General features: G+C 40.2%; 1 protein-coding gene across 2 annotated transcripts in view; it reads right to left on the bottom strand.

The window, feature by feature from the left end:
- Positions 1–22,663, bottom strand: part of negr1 (neuronal growth regulator 1) — a 134,043-nt gene extending 111,380 nt beyond the window's left edge. For both annotated transcript variants that reach the window (XM_084548144.1, XM_084548145.1), the window contains exon 1: positions 22,382–22,663. In XM_084548144.1, coding sequence (XP_084404270.1) covers positions 22,382–22,551 — 170 coding nt within the window. In that variant the 5' untranslated portion in view covers positions 22,552–22,663. The remainder of the gene's footprint in view (positions 1–22,381) is intronic.
- Positions 22,664–23,629: the final 966 nt, after the last annotated feature.

Genomic DNA, 23,629 nt, shown 5'->3' with positions numbered 1-23,629 from the left:
CCTTCACTGCAAGTGCACCTACTTCACACTGTTGACGTAGTGTAATACACATATGATAACAAGTCTATATGACATCCGGCCTCAACAAGGTATTTGAATCTTTCCTATTTAACAAATCCGTACATGCCATACCCATACATCATTTGTTGACTCTGCAAATTATAAGCATTAACTATATGATATAACCTGAACTAAAGCAGCACAGATGTGATACAAAATCATGCATAAAGATGAATGAAAATGAATGCCTACAATGAACTATGAACCTTTCAGCTTGCTGTGTGGCAATCACTTTGGCATGGACGCGGTCGCAGCGGCTCAGGACTAACCCTCCATCCGACCATGCAATTCCGTTGTACGTTGTATAATGACAAAATAAAGCACTTTACCTTTACTTTACTTCTAGTAAAGCCTTCTAGAATTCTAGTATTTATGTTATGCTTCTACTATATACTAAGAGAGTTTGATCTAATCTGCTGCACATGCACAAAACAACCAACTACCCGATGACGATACGAATGCATTTGTTTATGGGAGGCAGGGTTCCCTCTGCTTCATTATGGTCCAGCAGCACGCAGTATAGAAATTCCAAGTTGCAGTAGTTACGTTTTTAGTCAGGAATATTAATAAAGGATGTGACATTTCAGCAGTAGTACTCATAATTCAGTTGTAGCATGCACATAGAGGAAACACCATAGGGCGTGAAAACCAAAGCAAATGTGTGAGTCGCTTAAAGTACATTAATCACTGATGGTCGCTATGTGGTACCTACAACAGACAACAGATTTTAAAAAAATATATATATATCATCCAAAATCAGTACTTTTTATTCCACAAGTCATTGTAATGGCATTAACTAAATCCCCTTTCTTGTGTGTGCTAGTACTTTTGATTTGATTTGTTTGGGGGCATTCCTGGCCTGATATGTCTGGTCTGGAGTGATTGACAAGTGGTCCTCAGGTTCTTAGTCAGCTCCTCCCACTCGTCCAACACAAGCTGCTCCAAAAAAAAACAAAAAAAAAAAACACACGCAGCAGCCAAATATCAATTTCGAGGCTTAAAAAAGGTCACCCACAAACCAGTGGGTACGGGTACTCTACATCTCCAGTTCATACAAAAAACACTGAACATTAAATACACTGATTTGGCACCTTGCAAGATCAGAAGGTTCATGTTCACGCTTCTGCTGATTTAATATAGGAGAAAATTAGCCTGGAAGCCAGCCAGAACTTCCTCTGCCCACATTTTTTTTTTTTTTTGTAGGGGAAGAGTTGGTCAGGAGTCGCTTCTTTTGGAGATGATTGTGCCTCAACCAATCAAACTGTTTGTGTGGGCTTTAGGGTGACACAGACAGAGTGCTGTTCAGTTGAATTTCTTTACCACACATTTAGTTTTGTTTTTGTGCCACACATTACCAGGAAACAGGAAATATTTCTGTCTTATAAGCTCGATGAGCAGTTCTCACTTATATAAATGAGTACTCTTTGAGTCCAGTATCCATTGCTATAATCCTGTACATACATGTACAATCTTACCACTGCAGTAAGAATAAAATGTTTCCATATCCTTCCAAGCTTCACTCTTAATGGAAGTTACTGTCAAAGTTATTCACTGTTTGTCCTTTTTTCTGCTGTATAGCAAGCAAGGATTAAATGACACACGTGTGTAGGAAAGATAAAAAAAAAAAGATAAAAATTGTTAGTTTATATAGGTCCTCGAATTTTCTGGCAGTGCAACACAAATCCAGAGATAAGCATTAAACCTGAGTAAGACTGCTGTGGGCACGCCTGCTCTGGCACAGCAGAGCCATCTCTTGTGCAAGAGCGTGAAAGTGAAAACAATAGAGACTGCTGAATTATGGACAGTAATTTTACTGGCCCATGAGATTCAAAGTAGCTGTAACAGCTCCTCCGGAAGGCAGTCAACCAAAATTGTGATCTGCAGGTTAGCTGGGAAAATTCTAATATTGCAGAATTGTGTTTAAAAAATATAAAGCAACAGCTTGTTCATGAGTACAAGCTCACAGAGGTATTAAAAAGGCAAACTAAGGCAAAAATACTTAGTTTGTTATACATTGATTATTTTCAATGTACTTGAGTGGGGACACTGTTCCTAACTGATAAGTATGAATGCTTGTGTGACCACAATATGTCATCTGATTCTGTCTAATAAGAACTGAACACGTTCAGAGAAATAAAGCTCAATTTTAATGCAGGCAATGTCGTGATGTTACTTGTGGTCTCACAGCTGACTGTTTACTCTTGTTTGTTCTCAATGTGGAAAAAGAATAAGTGGATTTTGCCATGGTATATGCTCATTTCTGGTAATGCTATTTTAGTATTTAAGCCTGCAATCTGCTATCAACTCCCTGACTAATGGGTCCGCAGGCTCAACATTAGTCCCAATCAAGCCATAACCAAGATGCCATCGTTATTTCTCAAGATATGAACACATCTATTCCTCATTATAAATTTCAGCTTGTATTGTTTTAATTTTACAATCGTTTCTGCCCGTTAGGGTCAGTTTTTTTTCCAATTGGCGGCTTTCTCGTGGGTATTGCAGTCATTCTGAATTTGACATTTGATATGATGGATGTTTGGTGGAATATAGGGTGTGTTTCAGTTCGCTCACTAGGTTGTCACTCTGTTATAAGCCTAGTAACCATTGACCTTGACAGTGAGATAGGACAGCCCCCATCCTGAAGGCGAGATTTTGATAACCATGTCATCCATCATAATGGCACTGAACCAAACACACAGGTCAGAAACCCTCAAGTCGGTAGTGAATCCTCACCTACACAAAGAGAATTGTATTGAATTGACACACATGTAAGCTTACAGTGAAGAAAAGCCAGCGGTATGGTCTTTTAGCCCTTAAAGGATCCAGAAGAATGTTCATTTCTGTCAGCGATTAATGATGTATGGAGCTCCACATGTTGTATTAGATAGGGCTGTCAGTCAACCCCTCCTCTGTCCGTTTCTCTCTTTCTCTCTCTCACACACAAACACACACACATAGCCCCACAAAAACATTACAGTCACACATGTGCACAGAGACACACATAAACTGAACACTGTTTGGTCCCTTCTCACAGAGCCTGCTCTCTCTATCCCTCTCTCTTATTTTTTCCTTAGGCTTTGCTGAAATAGTCCGCAGCTTCGGTGTATCACCTCCTGACAGAAAAGACCTCAATTCCCCACCAGTACACACTAACAAGAGAGCGTGAATCCTCCTTACAGCATGTAGGTCAGCCCTGCCTTTCATGACTGCCGGTTAAAAGAAGAGGTTATTACCAGTAGATCCAAGCTCCACTCTCACACAGACGCTTTTTGTCTAAAACGGCGAGCTTCTCCCACCTGAGTGTGATAGTTTACGAGGAGCAGATGCTGCTATGAAGTCATGCTCTCTGAACACAGCCGATGACAATGAACCCTGACCTCAAATGCAGGAAAAAAAAAAAAAAAAGCTGGCAAGCCTCAGTGGTATCATGTTGCCGTATCATTTGCTTTTCCCTAATCAAGGAAAATCTCCACTGGAACATTTTATACCTCTGCCAAAGAGAGCGACACAGCAATCATGAATGCCATATGGACGTTAACATTAAGGTAATCTTGTTGAGGTTAATTTGTGAGTGATGAAATATTGCCCTAATGGACAGACAAAAACTTAATTACACAATATTTAGCCCGATGGCAGAGATTTTGATGCTGAGCCACAGGCTGTATGATGTTTGCAAACATGGACATGATTTCACTTTCCAAAATGACCAATTTGAGCATGAAGATATTTTTTAATGGTCAAATTAAGCCATCACTGCAAATGCATTATCGCAGGCCTTCATGTGAGGGCAGCTTCTGTATTATACTACTGTACACTTCCCCACGGACAGATTATCTTAAAGCATTTTCCACATGGACATTTTCTGCCATAGAGCGGAGGGCATAAAATGAACAAAGGGGCTCGTGCCAGGAAATATAGCCATAATTTCCACTTGAAAGTAGTACGGGGCTCTTTAGTAGTCCATACATGATAAAACACTTCAAAGATAATATTCAAAAGAGATTTTTTTAAGCTTTCATTAGCCGGTCCTGTCAAGATTGTAACAAAGCAATGAGAAGACTCCCTACACGAGAGGAATTTTATATGACGATGATGAATTGTCATTATCATTACACCCTCCATACAGAGAAGATTATCCATTTTTGGAAACACTACAAGCCAGTGTGTCAGTGTTAAAGCCAAGAAGGAACAGTTGGTGATAGATGGTTGACACACGAGGGAGGGAAGAGAGAGTAAACATTTGACAGGTTGAATATACAATATTTGTCTGAGGTCGTGGCGCGTGAGGTTGCATACTGGCAGTGTTTGGTGGAGGCAATCAATGACCCAAAACACAATATCAATGACATTTCACGATTTGTCGTATATAATTCCTATTCAGAGGATCACAAAATAGCTTATATTGTGCACTCTTTTTTAACCCTTTTTTTTTTGAATAGGTTTTTTAAGACCTATTTATCTTTGTTTGTTCAAATATACGACTATAACTGTGGAAAGTCTCTCTGTAACCAACAACACTTGAATCCATGTCTCAGTCATTTCCAACTTCCCCAGGCAGCAGCAAGCCTGTTTGTTTTCAGTCATTCTTTTAAAATGAGTCACAAATACACACTTCCCGTTTGCAAGTTAATAAATGAATGGCTAGAAAACAGATGTGCAGTAGCAATGGTTAATCCATTTCTTAGAGGTGATTCTGAGTCAGTTCTGCTTGTGAGCATCTAGGACAGCAGTGTAAATAAACATACATACTGAATATCTGTCTTTGAGGAAATAAAACTAGAACAAATGATCAAAAGCAGTAATTGTCCTGTTTTTAAGTCCAGATTTATAATGCACTCAGTTCCAATGCAATCTGCTGTCCTTTCTGGAATTGGCTGGCCACTGTCATTCTCCTTCTGCCAGATAGGGAAAAAAGGCTGGAAAGAGCCTGGAGCTGGAGTGATGATTGATGACACGCCTCCTCTGGTGCACACTTCCCTGCTGACGCACTCTCACACTGCTACACTTTTCAGCACTAATTGGGCAACCCTGCAAACCCCCCTCCCCGTGTATGTGGGGTCCGAGTCTTAGCCAACCACCCACTCAGAGAAGTATGTGAGCAATACTGGTCTGATTAAGCACCCCTAGTATGTCAGCAACACACTGTGGTCCTGTTTACTGTGTAGTGCACATTTTCTAGAGAGTAAGATGGACACTATGAGCATAATACTGACAGAGGAAGGGAACCTTTGAATTATTTCCCTTTAGAGCACCAGGATTTTTTATGTCCATGGTTTGTAAAAATGCCTCTATGCCCTTATAGAATACATGACGACAGCCAAACAATGACAAAGCAATACAATCCAGAGAACAGACACTTGATATTCCCCAGGACTGCGTCGTGTGCCAAGGTGCTATCTGGGGCTTGCACTGTTTGTTTCTCCTGACTTCATCAAGGGTGACTTACATAACCTATGATATGTGTATAAAGCCTTTATGAAGATGGATATTAACTGACACAATTTAGATAAAGTGCCTCGTTCAAGGACACAACAGCAGTATCCTCTGCGCCTGCGTTTGAACTGACAACCTCAAGATCATTAATCCATTTAGGGCTCAGAGGGTTCCAGCAGAGTAAACAGAAGGCCGGTGTCCTCTAGAACAGTTTGCTAAACAACGCTGCATGTTCAGATCATGAATTCATCCACAATGCCCTGTAATGCAGGCCTCGGCAATTACTGAGCTTGCAAACCATATGGCTAGGAAGACATCTAATAACAGTCTGCTGTATGTTCTCTGGTTTTCAATGAAGGACAAAGGTTCAGCGTACGGGTTGAGAAATTGTTGCTGCGCACTGAGGCATGCCTGATCTGTGCAATTGGTGAGCACAAAGAGTATTATGTAAAACCCCCTCCTGAATAATACACAGGATGTGCCTCTAAATCTGATTATGATATTGAAACAAGTCAAAAGAACCATTACTGTCATTCTGCTCTCAACAAACTTAATCTCTTCCCTGCCTTATTGGAAAACCCTACTAAAAATGTACCTTTTCTGGTTCAATTTCTGTTTTGCCCTTTTCCCCTTTCACTATTCTTTTCCTTTTATGTGCTGCTTTTATCGCTAAGTAATTGTTAATGTTTAAGTGTCTCTGGGCCCCCAGACTGTGTAATTAGGACCTGCCACTTCTTCAGCAGCAGAGTAAACCAGGAAAGGCACATCCAAGAAAAAATCACAAGACTTTAGATGGAGGAGGAGGTGGCGATAATATGTACAGAAGCCTTTGAATTCACTCCCTGGCTGGCTCTCATCTGGGCTCAAGCAGGCACTTTTGAGGACCAACTCAGAACTTCTGATGGCTGCCTTACTTTGGACAGGTTTGCCAGTTGATTAGCCATTTTCTAAAACCATTTACGTAAGCTTACAGCATGAATTATTCTTATTCCGTTTTTAATCTCTACAAAGGAAGGCCTGCGTGAATTATTCATGCCGCTGTGTACAGTATCTCTCCTATTATTCTGAGATAAAAAAAAAAATCAAAAAAATCTCTATCTGTGGCAAAATTTAGTGAGCGAAACGGCCACACAAGAAGAGCATAAGCAAACTGATTGTGGAAAGTAAAATAAAATTGGAGAAGCTGGCAAGTGTCCATATGAAGCACTCTAAACATTCACTCGTAGAGCTGGTATCTTTGCTGTCAGATGTAGTACAGTGAAATGTCTACTCTACCTATGCCTTGTCACTAAGTCTACTAAGTCAACTAAAACTACATTGGATAAAAAGGTTGAATTTGTTTACAACAAAATGGCTCAGATTGGTTGTAGGACTATCCAGTTGTATGCAGAGGTGTGGCTATGGCAGGATAGGCTAACCCTACCTGTTACTGTACCAAACTAGTTAATACACCTGGTAGGAATCTTATCCAGATTAAAAAATACAGACTGGCCTTCAAGCAGCCTGTCTGAAACCTGAGTTTCTAATTTATGCTAAGGCTGAGAGTTTACTCTCAAAAACTCCATTAATACACCAACTACAGCACATACAAATGTACAAGGCTAGACACACAAAGTAATTATCCTATACTGAGTCAGTGAAACTGAATATGGGCTACATAACTGCAAGTACAATGTGCGTTTTAGCCAGTGTTTTTGGCTGACCTGGCCCATCGTTAGCAGAAATGTTGCTTCTTTTGCAGCATTTAGCTGTGTCTGTGTCAAGGAGTGTTCTACTTCAGTATATCTCCACCATTCCTTTTCTTCTGACCAACCACTTATTTTTAGGTGCATCATTGTCACTTTCTGAATTGATGTATGGATTGGAATGGTTATTATCAGTGATTCCCACAAGATTACGCGAGACCCTGGCGTTTTTTTGTTTGTTTGTTTGTATGTTTTGTTTTTTGGGAGGGGGGTATACTGTTTTGATAAAAAAAACTCGAGTTATGATACTATCCCACCTATTAAAAATAATTCATACAGTATCTTAAATGTCTGCACATACAATAAGAGGACAAATGTGAGATTAAATAAAGTATTAGCAAATTTTACTAGACAGCACTTGTTCACGTTACATCTGGAATCATCATGACCAACTCCCTTAAATTAATTTTAAATTGAAATGGTCTACAAGCAATAGGAAAAATGTAACGCCAGCACAAAGTTGTTAGAGATGTGCAAAAATATTCTAATTTGTTATGAGACCATGGCGGAGTAAATTAGACCCTGGTGGGCCGCCATAGTATTAACATCGTATGGGAAACCTTGTATTATGATAAACTTTATTTCCTAAAAGTCCATTTGTATTTCAAAATTGCAAATATATCTTTCTATACTCCACATGCCTTGAGCTCGGTTATAGTCATTCTCATCTATATGAGGTGATTTCCTTTCTCCATTTGTCTACTTGCCTTCATGTTATCGGCAGAGAAAACGGTAGATGAATGCTATAAGAGCCAGAGGAAGACATGATGATGTCAGTAGCACCTGACACACACGGCAAAATGACCATCGGACCACTAGGAAATGTCCAAGGGCTCCCTAAGGACTGCATGTACTACTGATAAATATATCATCTAACTGATTACATTATTGTCTACATCTTCACAAAAGCTTCTGCAAGACTACACCAAGACTGTTCTAAAACAACCCATTGGCATATTTTAAAGCAAATAACTCTGAATGGAAAGTTACTTTAATCAATGAATATGATATCAGTTATTTTATTTCCAAATCAAATCTTTTTGGTGTTCCCTAGTTTTATATTTTCCAGTCTTATTTTTATTTTTTTCACCTTTGTCCCTAAAATAATTGAGCAGGCATTTCTTCTAACGGAATGACGCTATAATAAACAAATAATCTAAGAACCTATCTAAGAACAGTTTCCTGTCAAATTATGAGGCACAAATGTTTTATTTTTCTTTACTCAACAAAGGCTTTTAATTCCCCACCTTCAAAAATGTAACTTCACTACTGTTGTAGAGAACTGCGCCAAGAATTTAAGATTCTCATAACTAGACTAGGCTAGAGTAGTTTGGGGAAGCATTCCACTGTCTGTCTTGCATAACCTCATTTCTCTTGCACAGAAATGTGACTGGCATCCTAAGTTGAAGCAAGACCTCAATAATCAATGTTTGACACCCCCCTGAAATCATGCCAAAACGTGGCTGATTATACAGTGTGTCATCATCCTTCATTCACAGACTCCTTAGTTATGTCAGAAACTTGCTATAATATACTCTTTATTCCCCAAACTTACACATTCTGTTTAAAACCTTGCATAGTGTCTCACTCTCACACAGTGTCATGTTTCCATTCCATTCTTATCCTTGCATTATTATAATTTATGTTCCCGTTTTACTTGTGTTCTTCCAAAAAATGCCGCAATTCATGTACATTCTGACATGACATAGTCTCAGACCTTCAAATTTAATTCAGTCAACGTCATTGTTATTGTCATGTACTGGTACAAGCAAGGACGCCTTGATCTTGCTGTGCTGTAAACATTTCTGATTCTGGAAACCTCTTTCTTACTCTCTGATCTGTACTACACAGCCTGAAAATATTTCCTCAACACAGGAATGCACGTGATGCTCTTCTGCCACATTTACTACAATCGAATCAAACACTGCTGCTCCCTCAAGGTGAGGGATTTTGTTCCCCAGAAGGACGCACTACCTACAGTATACTGTACAATGGAAATCAGAAAAATCTGCCATAGAGAACAGAAACTAAGTCGTCTCTGAATGGCCACATTACCAGGTTTCCATGATGTGTTTTTATGCCCATTTTGAAGTATTGTAAAGGCAAAAGTCGGGGGAAAAAACATTCAGGTTTATGCAACAAAAAAAGACTTTACACTTGTTTGAGGTGGTTTTTGCATTTCTCTGCTCTTGTTTATTCTTGCAACAGTAACTTTATACAATTTATACCCACTGAGAATTCTACAATGATTACCAATGAACAATGGCTTATCTATTTGTTTTATCCATTACCAATCTCCCATGTGTCATGGATCACCTAGTATCATGTACTGTTGCTTGCATCATGTTTATACTGCATATATGTATTATCTGGTTGCAGTGTATCTGCTTGCTTCTGCTGCCCTCTTTTCCCCTGCCTCTTTTTCCTCTGTAATCTGTCTCTCTAGCCGTCCATCCTTAAGCAGATGGATTCCATCATTTGAGCTGCTTGAAGTGTTTTCCTGTTAAAAGGGAGTTTGCGAGTGCTGGCTCTGGGGGGTTTGGGCTCTGGGTACTGTAAAGGGACTTGAAATTATTTGGACATTGTATCAACACAACTGAATTTAACTAAACCCATATCTAATCAACTGTTTAGCTTCTAAAGAAGCAGGGTGTCTTCTATGTGCATGGCGCCTGTCTTGGTTGTATAGTCCTTGCCACGTGTATTAGATTAATTGAATTATTATCTACTGTCTTACTTAGATACTTGCGTGTTGCAATGTACAAAAGCCCTTATGCAAAGTTCAAAAATGAGGATATTGATTAAACAGAAAGCAAGGCGACTGAAAGCAAGGCGATTGAAAGACATTTCTCGTTGTACATACATTCTTCCAGAAGAAGACCTAGAGGTTGGACACCAGTGATGATCCTTTTTACTGACTCAAGTTCATATGAGTCACTCCCCAAAGAGAATCAGGTTTTGAGTCATTTGGGTCATTGAGTCAGTCACCCAAAGTGTGCAGAAATCCATATGCTCCACACAGGCTCCATCCACTTACAGTCGACAGATTCATATCACTAAAACCACTGATTTGAAACAGAAAAACGTACTAGCGGCAAATGGTGGTGTAATTCTTTCTATGACGTCCCTCACAGACTAGATCACAGCAACAAACGTTCAACTCAGGTAAGTGAGCAGCTCTCCCAGCGGTAAGAAGGTGCGGGGGTGCTGCTGTTGGGCTGAGATTGAGCTACTGAGTGATTCGTTCATTCTGTGATTGGGGCCAGGCTACTGTGAGCAACTGAGTGATTCGTTCGTTAACAGCTCATGGAAGGCAGGGAAAGGGGGGGATTGAGTTGAAACAAGAAACCAGAGGTGTTGCTTTTCTCACAGGGCTAATACAGTGATTAACTTGATAAATTTATACAAATGCAGGTGGAATAGGTGTCACACGATAGTGACATGTTGTCTCGTCCCTTCTTTGGGGTTAGCAAGCTGGCAGTAGCAGCGAAAAGGCAGTGAATGAGTTAATAGAGACCAAAAACTGTAGATGAGCCACTGAATATTTGAACCATTACACTGAATTTAGTCTGATGGTTAGAGCCTAGGAGTCGTCATTGTGTCCGTTGTTTTTGAGAATTCAACAAAGACTCAAAGGCAGATGCTAACCACTAGCATTTCAGTGCTGTTTTCCAGAGCATTCAGATGTCTATTCAGATAGACAAGATTGCTTCTGCACATACAGACGTACAAAACTAAACGTAAATTCCCATGAGCGTTTCACTCTTGTCCCTGTGTGTGCTGTGTTTCCTGTCACGAAGTCATGCAAGTTAGGTTAATGTCAATATAAAAGGTGACCCTGTACTACATGACAACACAGATGCATTTACAATTACCATCAGCACAAGTCACTGAAATTAAAACATACTCTATGTATACTAATTATTGACAGAATATAGTACATCTTAATTGATGGCACACATCATTATGTTTGAATAACATTTATTAGGAAAAGTTTAGTTATATTTTAGTACTCCAATCTACAACTCAGAAAATAGTCGATACATTCATTTAAAAAAAAAAAAAAAATAGCTATATTAGTCGATTAACTGAAAAAACAATCGACAGATTAATCGGTTGAAAAAAAATTGTTAGGTGCGGCCCTACTCCAGACAGCTTTAAACATGGCCAGTACTGGCAGACATGAACAAAAAACAACTGGCACCGGGTCCAGAAGCCCTTTTCTTATTTTTGTCTTGAAGATGGCCAGAGTGACAGATTTGTTTCCTTGTCTTTTTCTCCTACAAGGCTTAGCCTGTACCACCAGCTTCTGATGATACTTTGTAGCCTAAAAGACACTATTTTACATTGGCTGTGATGGTTTTCAGAAGTTTGCATCACATTTGGGATTATATGGAAATATTGTTACAGGCTTTTCAAGAAGAATATGGCTTATCAAGTGGATGTTTTAAATGTTAACTCATGTAAAAGAAAAATAAACAACCATAATTCATTATGTCATTTCCAGAAGTGCAATTGTTTCAAGAACCCTAACCCTAACGCTAACCCTCCCTCATCCTTCACTTTTGTACACTGGCGTCCAATTTAAAGCAACATAATAAAGCATCTGGTTCAGTTGTTCCCTTAAGTGAGTCAGTACCTTCCACTAAAGTCATTCAGCACAGCACCTGTTTCCACATGTAGCTCAGCCTATGATGGCAAATGTGGAACACAACAGCGAAAATGAGCCTCACAAACACTGCACTGCAGATTTCCTTTCTTTTGAACATGTTGAATGGCCCTGAGGTCGCCATGAAAACAAAGATGACAGGATTATCCTCTCAAGGCTTTGAGAAGACTACCCATTAGCAACTGCACTGGCAGAAATGAGGGTGAATATTCTGAAATGAAAGTGACACTCACATAGTGCAGAGAAGAACGCAGCGGGGGCATTGTGTTGGAATCAAAGACAGCGCCTGGATTGAGGTTTGAGGCAGCAAGACATGGCCCACACACTTCCAAGGAAGACAACTGGCTGTTTTAGAGATTGCAGAATTAACTATAGAAGCTGGAAACCTACTGAATGCCTCGGGGAAATTCAATTGTGGCATATGACTGTGTCTCACAAAATACAGAAAGATGAAACATTGTGCACGTTAGATCCAACAACTGGTGTGCACATTTTAACATGACAAAGGTGTGGTAGCGACATGCACTGTATTATCAACAAATATACTTCATTTGCAGCTCCTAGGGCTGGATGCTAATTTGCTCGGAGCTGTAATCCCTCTTCTTATAATATAGAGAAGAAACACAGTCTCTAACAAATGTTTATCAGCAAGATCGCAAATGATTGTGTAGGCAAAAATTAACCAAGAGCTGTATGAATAGAATAATTGATAAAGGAAAAAAGCACCATTCCCATTCATATATTTAGAAACATAATGAGGCATCATTGGCAAAAGTCACTAAATTCTGACATTTCAAAGATTTTATTAACTTTTATCATTTTACTTTTCAATTAAAATGAAATCATTCATGTAAACACATATCAATGCAGAATGCAGAATCCTAGATCCTAAGATTTTTCCCTTTGTCCATAGGTGTGAGTTTTAGGGTCAATAAACTGATAACATGAAGGTGTATGCACAAGGTCACGTCAGTTTGGGCCAACTTAGGCCCTGTCCACACGTAAACGCCAAAAGGAAAACGATCTTTTTTCTCTCCGTTTTTGACGTCATCGTTTCAAGAAATATCCTGTCCACACGTATCCGTTTTAGCACGACCTAATACGCTACTTCATATTCCAGGCCTATAGGTGGCGCTGTTTCAGTTTCGGAAATTCACCCAAAACGGAGAAGAAGAGACGGAGCATGCGCACAAATCTTGAGCGCTGTTTACAAATCTCCTTTTTTTGCTCAGCGTGGTGGCACAGGAGCATGATATTTAGCCCTAGTAGCCCTAATAGGCTCAATATCTTCTCCAGCAGGAAAACTAGCATGTAGTCCGCCATTGTTGTTGATGTTGTTATGAGACGTCTCGCTCACGGGAGGTGGAAGGCTGCTGGGGGGGGGGACGCATACGATGACGTCATCGTATTCGTTTTTGTGTGTCCACAAGGAAACGCTGGAGGTGCGTTTTCAAATTTATCCACCCTGGGACCCGTTTTCAGAAAAGTGCGTTTTAGGGCTATGCGTTTACAGGATACGTGTGGACACTCGGCCAAAACGATGAAAAAAACCTCAGTTTTTGCGTTTTTGCGTTTACGTGTGGACAGGGCCTTAAACACAGTGTTAACTCTTTTCTATTTGATCTTTTGCTGTATAGCCAACATCGTGGACTCTGATCATCATGTTCTGCAGGCAATACTATTCAAGAAAATATTGAGTAAGAGGAATAAAAATGGTCTTCATAAATAGATTTTGTCAGATGAGGTTTGCTGAGAAACTCTTGACTTCAGATTGCTGCTGTCTTTAGAGAAGAATGACTTTTTGACACCTTTGGCAAATCTAAGTAAAATGACACACAACTGTGTTGTCCTATGTAGCAAAGATGCTGGCTGCATTTGTGCAACTCTATTGTGATATGTAATGAGTTTTCCAAAATCTTCCTGCCTCAGCCTCGAATGGGATAATTGATCATTTGATATCTAGTAATTGATTAAACACATTTAGTTGACTGCTGAATATCACACACAAAGCAACAGAACAGGATATCATAAATACCACAGAACGAACTCTGGAGCATTTACTCAGCACACCAGGCAGCTCATCCATTACTAGGCAGTAACTGATCCTGACTACATCTGCCTTGGTTGCTTACCTTTAGATGCAATTAAGGAACAGGGAGTTGAAGAGAAAAAGAGAGAGATAAGCAAGAAAAAGGTTACGACTAAGAGGACTAAGACAGAGAAGTGTGAAGAAATCAAAGCCCCACTATGAATAGAAATAGAGTCTAAAATTAGAATGCTAATGAGTGGCAGTCGAACAGATCAGTTGATGAGTTCACTATTTCACTGCACAGACTGAGTGAATTTTCTTGCCATGGTGTGGCTGTCAAGGCTTTTCCTCCATGCTTCAAATTAAATAATTTATCTTTATTTAAGGAGCTTTGTGTTCTGTTGTGGCAACATGGAGTATAGATGATTGCTAAAGCTACTATTAAACAGTGGAGGTCTTTTCAGTAACCCAGCACTAACAGTTGGACACCTGACGGTGTTCTGTGTAAGTCAAGTACTAGGGCCTCTTTTAAATTCCACTTGAGCAACACCAGATTTTGTTCTCCTTAACTGGATTACTCTACAGTAACAAACCATTTCTGCCATCTGTAGAAAACAGCAAGGAATTAATACACTGTCATATATCTACAATGAAGCAGTAAGTAGCCAACAGAGGTCATTTGTCACGGCTGCCTTTCATCAACCCAAAAATGAAACCCTAGCAATAACATATGTCATCAGTAGAGCAACACTGTACAGAATATTAGGCCAACATTTACTAGTCTGGATAATATCAATGAATCAGTCTCACAAATTGTTTTTATTAATCTCAATGTGACATTTCTGTTGCCTTAACTCCCGACCTCTCTAGAAACAAAAGGTAGCACTATTCGCTGCGATATCGATTTGCTCCAGTGCTTCTTTCTCCATTTACTAATAATTACCAATGCAGTCTCTCCAATTACGCAGCTCCAACAAACATTTACAGCAGTCTGAAATCCACACACTCATTATGCAGATGACAGAAAGAGAGAGAGAGAGAGAGACAGAGAGAGAAAAAAAACTCTAACCTGCTCAGAGAGTCCAATTAAAATTCTTTTGCCATGCCAACATGAAACAAATGAATTATGACAATACATACCTGCTTTAGCTTCTAGGATTTCTAATCAATTGTGAGAGACCAGCCATTGTAAAAGATATAAGAGAGATAACTGAAGTGCTAAATCATAGATTACAGTCACTACAGACAAGGGATTTGTAAAGATGGAGAAATTAGTTTGAATATTAACCACATACTGTTATTTTCTCACTGTGAGTGATAAAGTTACAAAGCTGCCAAGCATGGCCAAGCTACATTGCCAAGGAGTAGCCGAAGTGCTGTTGACGTCGCTATGTCGTCATCAGTCTAATAATGTATGCTAGATACGTGGTAATCCCACAGTAGCTGCCACCCTTCCAATACCAAGCTCCTCTTGTTATGGGTAGTGTTAAACAGTTCTGGGAACTGGACAACGACAAGACCACAGCATTTGGGTGAATGAGAACAGACGCGTAACTGGTAAAAGGAAAGCATTTAATTGCTGGACGCTTTACACATCATTGGAGCGGTGAAAAAGTTGAGGCCTGCTGAACTTTAATTTGTTTCATAATCCTGCAATAACAAGGGCAGGGTTGAGTTTGTAGTATCATATCATTGGCTTCAATTAAAAGGACTGGTCACTTACATTTTTAAAGGCTGATATCATTTTGAATTAAGAGTTTTGTTTAAGAATGTTTATGAATCCAACTTAAATTCTACTGTACATGGCCTATATCACTCTAAGGGCTCAGCTCAGTTGTGCTATACTTCACTAGCATTTACTTGAAGGTGATGTGAGGGAGCACACATCACACTTAACATATGGTAGACAATATGAAAGCCAGCTTTACTGTTTCTAAAGAAACTCATTCTTCTCCCAGTAGAAAAGTCTTAACCCAAAATGGATTAATGCTGAATTTCATTAAAGGACAAGGAGATACCCTTTAAAGGAAGATCAAATCCCTCTGGATTATTTTAATTCACTAAAGGACATTGCTAAGATATCTGTGTGTCAACACTTCTGATTTATTAATCCCATAGGATCCAACTAATGTTTACCTGTAGTCCCTCCAGCCTCAACCTATGCTCACACTTAAAATAAAGATCTCACACTAAAGGTAATGTCATCAACTGCACTATCCTGAGGGATTATCTCCCATGGTGAGGATTCAGTCTCACTTCCGCCTTCTCCTACTCATTATAAAGAAGTTAAAAACATCAGAGAAGCTGCAGACACTTCCACAGAGGAAATTTGAGGCTCATCAGCGTACTAAGAGTTGATATGCTTTCCATGCTTAGCATGCTTTGCAGCTAGCAAAGCCAACCACCCCAAAAAGTGCATTCTTTTTCAGTGCCTCACCATCCCTCAGGCCTGAAACTCCAATGTCAGCAAATTTTGTCTACAACCTGCTGACATGAGAAGCATACCAAGACTTGCCTGTATATAGCTCAAATGAGGAGGCACAGATGAGATTACACAATGTTGTCAGAGTAGCACAACTAATTATCATGAAACACGAGGAGATGCTAACTGATTGATTAAGGATTTTAATTGAAGGGGCTCTGAGGAATCGCTTCTCTCAGTGATGAAAGACTGGAAGTGCTGGCATATGATTTAGAGCAGAAAAGGCTGTACAGTGCTCAACAAAGAGCTGGTAAAAACAAATTTTCTCCAGAGTAGCTGTCAGAGAGAGTCGCTTAATCTTTCTCACACACGCACAAAAATATATATATCCGTAAGAACATGTAGAAAACAGTGTTATTCCAGATAAAGCCCAAAAATCAGTGTACACATCAATTATCTACTTAAGTCTGTAAGAACTCCTACCTTAAAAGCAGGTAATAAATACACTTGTGAATAGCAAGTGGACAAATCATGGCTCAGTGCTCAAGTTTTAGACCTCTAAACTGTTTATAAGCCAACCTTTCAGCAACACTAAATGGAGAGTAGTCTCTCAGCACCCAACCCAGTAGTCATGTGATTCTGAAAAATTCAGTTTCAAGTAACTTCTCCTTAAAATTGCCCAGAAGATAACCTGTTATTGCCTCTCCACTGTCTGTCTGTCAAGTTTAATTTTGAGGCTTATAGCTTTCTCACAACACAAAAACGCTCCTCTGAGATTTTCCTGTAGAATTATTGCAATTACGTGGATGCTCAGTGCTGGGGATGGGTAAAAGCTCCATTTTCCAACCCAAATCATTTTCCCTATCCCCTATAATTGCGGTGATTATAAGAGTATTAGAAAGATGCTTTAAAACCTAGCATGGCGTATTTCCCTCGAAGGATTTACCTTGAGAAAGCATTCCCATTTAGGCTTTAATTCACCAGGGCACTCAATCACTTCAGTGCTAATTGAAATATATTAGAAATAGAAATGCTTAATTTTTAGAAAGTACTATGGTTTGACTTGCCTGACAAATGATCGCCATAAATGTAGTCCATTTGGAAATTGTTTATAGCATGTAAATTTGTCTTTTTTATGCATGTTAGCCCCACTACATAGTTACAGCCTGGCATTATAAATCACGGCATATAAAGGCTCTGGCAGCATCCAAGAGAGTGTTATGTGGGAAGCCAGAAATAAGTGGGTTGCCTTACCTTGCAACACCAGATTGGATATTCTCTGTTTTCAAAAGAGATGGCTGCATTATGTCATATGTATGTCAATGGCTAACCAAATTGTAGTCTTCAAAAAAACAATTGATTTATGTCGTGAACAGTGTCTTTCAGCAGTGATTGGTATCACTCCGCAAAGGTGCTCAAATTTATTTCTCATCATGGAGTAATGCATTTTACAGGACACTTTTTAAAAGGAAGCCTTAAATATTAGAAAAAGGACGTAACAAATAGTATTTATTTTTATAGATGTTTTTCAGCTTTACAAACATAAACCTACCAGAGATTAGGTGGCTTTCAGCAACAAGAAGAACAACTGAAGTGGCTGCTGTGGAAAAGGTTAACTGGAAGTCTTAAAGGAGGCAGGTGCAATGAAAGCTTACATAATCACTGCTCAAAGCATGTTACCCTGTTTCCATCCACACTAAAGCACATCTCTTATAAATGGATGTTATAGTAATGAATCTGATGAATACTTGCTTCCCTTGGGCAGCAGGAGATTGACCATAATGTTATCAATGTACCTGCTTTTTGACATCAGACAGACCAAGTTTCCAACTATTAATAATATCTGTATATCCAACACTGCGCTCATGTTCTTGTTGAACAACTCCAATACAACAGCACCCAATACCGTAAAGTGCAACGTACAACACCTACACTCACTGAAACCATGGTTACAATATGTAACCATTGTTAGCTGCGCAGTGAGGCAAATCAGTAGATTGCAGTAATTGCCCCCAAGCTGGTTTGCACAGCAAGTAAAACCAAGAGAAAACAAATGAAGGTAGGAGGGGTAAGTAAAGTTAGTTAGTTGGACTTTTTTTCTTAATCTACTTCCACCAAGAAGACAGGTGCAGCTCAACCAGCCTATAAAAATACTACTATTATGTAATTGTATTGGCCCTTGGTATAGACAATTACCCAAAACGTAAGTACTTCTTTGTCTAATAAAAACGGTATTGCAACATCCCAACCTGTTTAGGATGTAAACCCTTAATGTTCATTGTTTCATCTCATGATTGTGGCCAAACAACTTAGGTCAAATGACTATCCAAATGCCAACACTGTACTGACAACAACACTGACTGCATGCAAACATGTGGTGCAGAAAACAGGCAAGATGATTTTGCTATTTAATTAACAGTGACATACTCATGTGTGCCCCCAGATGTGTCATGAGAAGTAAACCAGGTTTTTTCCCCAAATGAGTGCATGAGACTGCTGATGTCTGGCAGTTAACTGATGTGTTTAGAGCACACCATATCTGCTGCATCTCCCACCAAGCTGTTGGAAATGACGGAGCCTCGCTTATGCTTTTTTAACAAAACTGGCTGTAGCCTAATTAAAAAAGTGCTGAAATGCAGAAAGCAGTAAGCGTGCTTTTAAGCTACGGCTATGGTCTGTGTTAAACAGATAATCAACAATCCCTCCTTTAAATTGTGTCCTGTGGACTTTGAACAGTCATTTAATATTCCACTATTCTGTCTTAGCAGCATCTGTGCTGGGGTGGGGACACCAAGCCATTTAAACTAGATGTTGTCTCTGGCACAAGTGCTTATAGTAAATGTCAAGACCTTTCAGGGCAATAATAATGACACAGTTGAGGAAAATGATGCATAGCCCCGTTTTTGTCCTGGATAGGGCTAGAAAACGCAGCTCCAGTACAATCATGTACAGCCAGAAAAGATTTTCATCAACTGGTCTGTTGACATGAGGCAATGATTTTAGATTTATACGAATAGCAGACTTTCAAACTAGTGACAGGTCAATTTTGCACCATTACAGAGACTTAGGCCTTTGGTGCAAGCCTTATTTTGTGGCTGAGGGCCAACTGTCAACCTAGATAACAAAAATAAGCTGGGATCATTGTCTTGTGTGCAGCCTCGCTTCTATTTATTTGCCTTGCTGCTATTTTATTTTTTATATTTTGCCTTAGCAGGTAGTAAAATGTAGCTTTTAAAGCTAAGCCGGTCTCTTGTCTAGTTGTGCGACATAATCCTTACTCCACTGAGAGAAAAAATGAAATACAGAAGCACAGAACAAAAAAGAAATAACAAACATTGTTTTAGAACTGTACTGAGAATTTTAACTGTATGGTAGTAGTCTATTCTTAAAATGCCAGTCTGTTTGGACTACCAAATCAACTAGCTCTTTGCTGTTGATTACAGCTGCTTATCCATGTGGAAGGGGCTGCCACTGATACTGTGTGTTTCCTGACAGCATAGGGCTCGTTCATCCAGCTGTCCCCCACAAATTCATAGCCAGATGAGAGTCAAGGTTTATCAAACTGAATCCAAATGGCACAAAACCAGCGAAATGATGGGGAAGAAATGGTTGTAGCTCTATGAAGCTCATACATTTCCAGCGTGTGAAAAAAATGAAGCTTATGCACATGACTCGAACATACTCATGTAAGACATGGTAAAAGCAGCACCACCACTGACATGCAAGGGAATTTTTTAGAGGCTAAATATGGCTGAGCTTTTAGGTCGTCAGAAAAGATTAAAAGGGTGATGATACACATGTGGACCATTCCTCATCTTCAAGAAGCTCAAATCATTTAATTGATGTGGACCCGCTGTCCAACATGAATCAGGGCAGCAGAAAGGCAGCGCTAAGAATTGAGGAGGTGGGGGAAATTAACATATGACAGCAGACGCACCTCTCGGGAGCCACTCCATAATCCAGAGGCAGTGACTAATTGCGTGCTTCTGGGTTTGTCAGTATTTGAGAACGCTCACATTTCTAGCCAGCAATCAGCTTTGGGTCACAGCAAAATTACCCTCTACTCGTGAGAGGTCTTGATAATGGAGAACCTCAACAAACAGCCACTGTTTTCAGTACTGGGTTCCTGAAAGAGATGATTCATGCTTTGATGCCTGATGTCTGTCTCTCAAGACCAATGGACAAAATAGAAAGAAGGGGAAAATACCAATCATGGCTCTTTCTGGTTTGAGAAAATTACTGGGGCCAGACAGAGGAGGCCTTTATCATCATTTTGGCAAAGGCAATGTTTTGCAATTAGATGAAAACCAGAGTTTAAGATGTTTAGACTCAGGTCAACAGGTGCAAGCAGCGCAAAGTGATAGCTTCACACAGGCAGCATTTACATGAGAGAAGAAAGGCCAATGAATGGTAACAGTGAGTGCTGAACAACCCATTAATTAACCATAAGAACCCAGCAATGAAAGCATTGTGAAAATATTTTCCTTTTCCATTCTCAAGACTTCAAGATGGTATTTAGAGGGGCGATGACCTGCTTGTGAAATGACTCTTATTCAGGGGGAGGTGGGAGGCAACTTATTTATTGAGCTGATCCATAGCACGGGGATAATCTCTGGCCCAATAAACCATCAGGATTCAGGCAATGCTTCTGCCACTGATCACAGCCAACCCAAGTTGATACCAAGGAATTAGACGCCCTCTCTAAACAGACAGTCATGGGTGTAAGTCTCTTTGATGGGACGGCCCTTGGGGATGGAGGGAACATGACAAAAATAGTGAGTCCCCCCTCATTGTTGCCAAGGTAATTCCACAACTTGCCCCAACCCACTTTGACCATCCTGATTATTTGACACTCATCTCCATACAGACGCCGACGATGACCTTATGCCACAGAAGCAATTCGGCTCTTCAACAATTGAGTGCGAGACAACGACGACTAAAAGCCACGCTGAGTGGAACTTCAGCTGCTCTGTATTCCGGTCCACGCCCGGCATCTCTCAGAGTCAACATCCACAGAATTCATATTGAAATGGGGCAGGCCTGCCTCCTCAGCCTTTACTCAGAGCCGTCAAAGCGGATATTTGATACTGGTAAAACTAGATATTATCACAGCTATCCAAAGATTTTGCTTTTTTTTTTCTGAAACAGAAACAGAAACACATTTTCCCAACTATGGTCGCAAAGTAAATGTATGAATTCAGTGATCATTTTTAAATTACATTTTGGATTTAAATAGGAGGCTGTTTTTGAGTTTGGCAATGTTTTTGATGCTATAATAATGGTTATGTCTTAATAAGCTTAGTGCGCTGGAGCAAAACCCCACCCGTGGCAATTAATTCAAATCTTAATGGGCAGCTACCTGTGCAGCTGGCACCGTAGTCTACGTGATGGGTGAGGGTAGGAGGGAGGATGATGAGGATGGAGGAGGCGAGGATGGGGGGTGGGGGAAGGATAGATAGCGCGTCATTGCTATAACTCGATAGAGATCAAGAGCGACCACACATACACTCTTCCGAGTATGCTTTTTAAAACTGCGACATCACACTTCAGCAAAATCTCTTGCACCGATTTCCCTGTAAAGCTCTCCCCTATTTCGCTGAAACGCTGGGATGGAAATGTAGTCAAATTACATAAGCGATAGGCAGCGGCGGGCTAACTCGATAATTGAGACGAAATAGTCCCCACTACATGGGGGGGCTACAAAATGAAACGCTGAGCCACATTAAAATCTGGTGTGCACGGACTGGAAAGTGTCTTAGGAAACTTTGTTAGCGACCAGCTGAGGTACACTTGTCCTGCGTAGCTGTCGCCGCACTAACCGCCCCCCTCAGTCAGGCGAAAACAGGGACGGGATGGAGGGAAAACGACCCATTGTGTGTTTATGGCAGCCGCTCAATGACAAACCCGTACGCAAAAGTAGTTAACGGGCGTCTTTAAAACGACTGCGTGGTGTCGAATGTGTGTGTGTGTTCTGCAGCCGTGCTACAGAACTCGTAAGTTAAAGTTGTGTTAGCTTGTTTTACCTCAGCAGAGCCGTGTCGCCTTGTCTGCTGACCACACTTTCCACCGACGAATAGTCCACAGTTTGTCCAGCGGGCAAACAGGACGGCAGAAAGCAGCACAGGCTGAGGATGATCGCAGTAAGCCACTGACCGGAGACACAAGCATCCTGCACCGCAATCATTATGTCCATCACAGCTGTATGTTGTTGTCGCTTTCCCAAGTCTTCTTTAAATAAAAAAAAAAAAAAAGCACGGGGTTAGCTTAAAAAAATAAGAGAAAACCTTGACGCGAGCGACGCTTTATTTCCACACTTTTCCTCCTCGCGGTCTGTGAAGAAATCCTCCGTATAGTTTCCCCGGTTTGTTTTTTTATCACTGTTATTTTTTTTTTCTTCTGGGTGTAGAGCTGAGTGTGCGGGGAAGTGTACTCTCCAGTGGCTCGCACACCATCTAGTGAGGAAATGCGATGTAAAATGGGAGCAGACCTAGAAGCAGACAACCCCCAGGCTCTGATCCTGTTGCCATGCGGCCGTTTCCCGGGCAACCCGTTCCCAGTGGCTCGTGATGGAGCAGTAAAACCGGTAGGTATTGATACAACCCAGGAGCAAATAAAGGTATCGACGGGAGAACTACCCCCTGCTTATTGCCCCCATAAGGCAATGGACAATCTGGGCATTTGGAGGAAATGGAGCTTACTGACAGTGACGCAGGTGCATCTTTAGGTTCTGGAATAACGTTGGAAAAAAAATCATACTAATCCTTAAATCATATTTTATGCATGGGTAATTTCATAGAAAAAAAACAAAAAAAAAACATAATTAAGACACTTTTATAAATCCCTATGGAGAGATAAGACTTTATTAAAGTAAGTTTTCATTAAGCTGGGAGAACCCAAACAAACACACCCACACACCCACGCACACACACACACACAGAGGAGACCTACAAAGTTTGTTTTAGAGCAGTATTCCCCTGCATTATGCTGCTCTAAGCCTTTTGACTTAGCCTACATAATACTTAACAGACTGCACAACCGTATCCATGGAAATGACATACATTTCTGTGAGGTGACATGATGGCAGGGTGCCACTGAATTGACACACGACTTCTTATGAGGATCACATTTGCCAGGATAGAAAATGCAAAACGAAGCAGTGAATGAGATGTTTCAGGGAACGTGTGCGTAAAATTGATTCGGTTTAAGGCAAATAGTACAACTATGCATATTCTTATTCTTATCTAATCCCTATTGTTTAGTTTTTTTCTTTT

This window comes from Chelon labrosus (genome assembly GCF_963514085.1).
Source record: "Chelon labrosus genome assembly, chromosome: 7".
NCBI lineage: Eukaryota > Metazoa > Chordata > Actinopteri > Mugiliformes > Mugilidae > Chelon > Chelon labrosus.
This window is presented reverse-complemented; position numbering and strand designations above follow the sequence as displayed.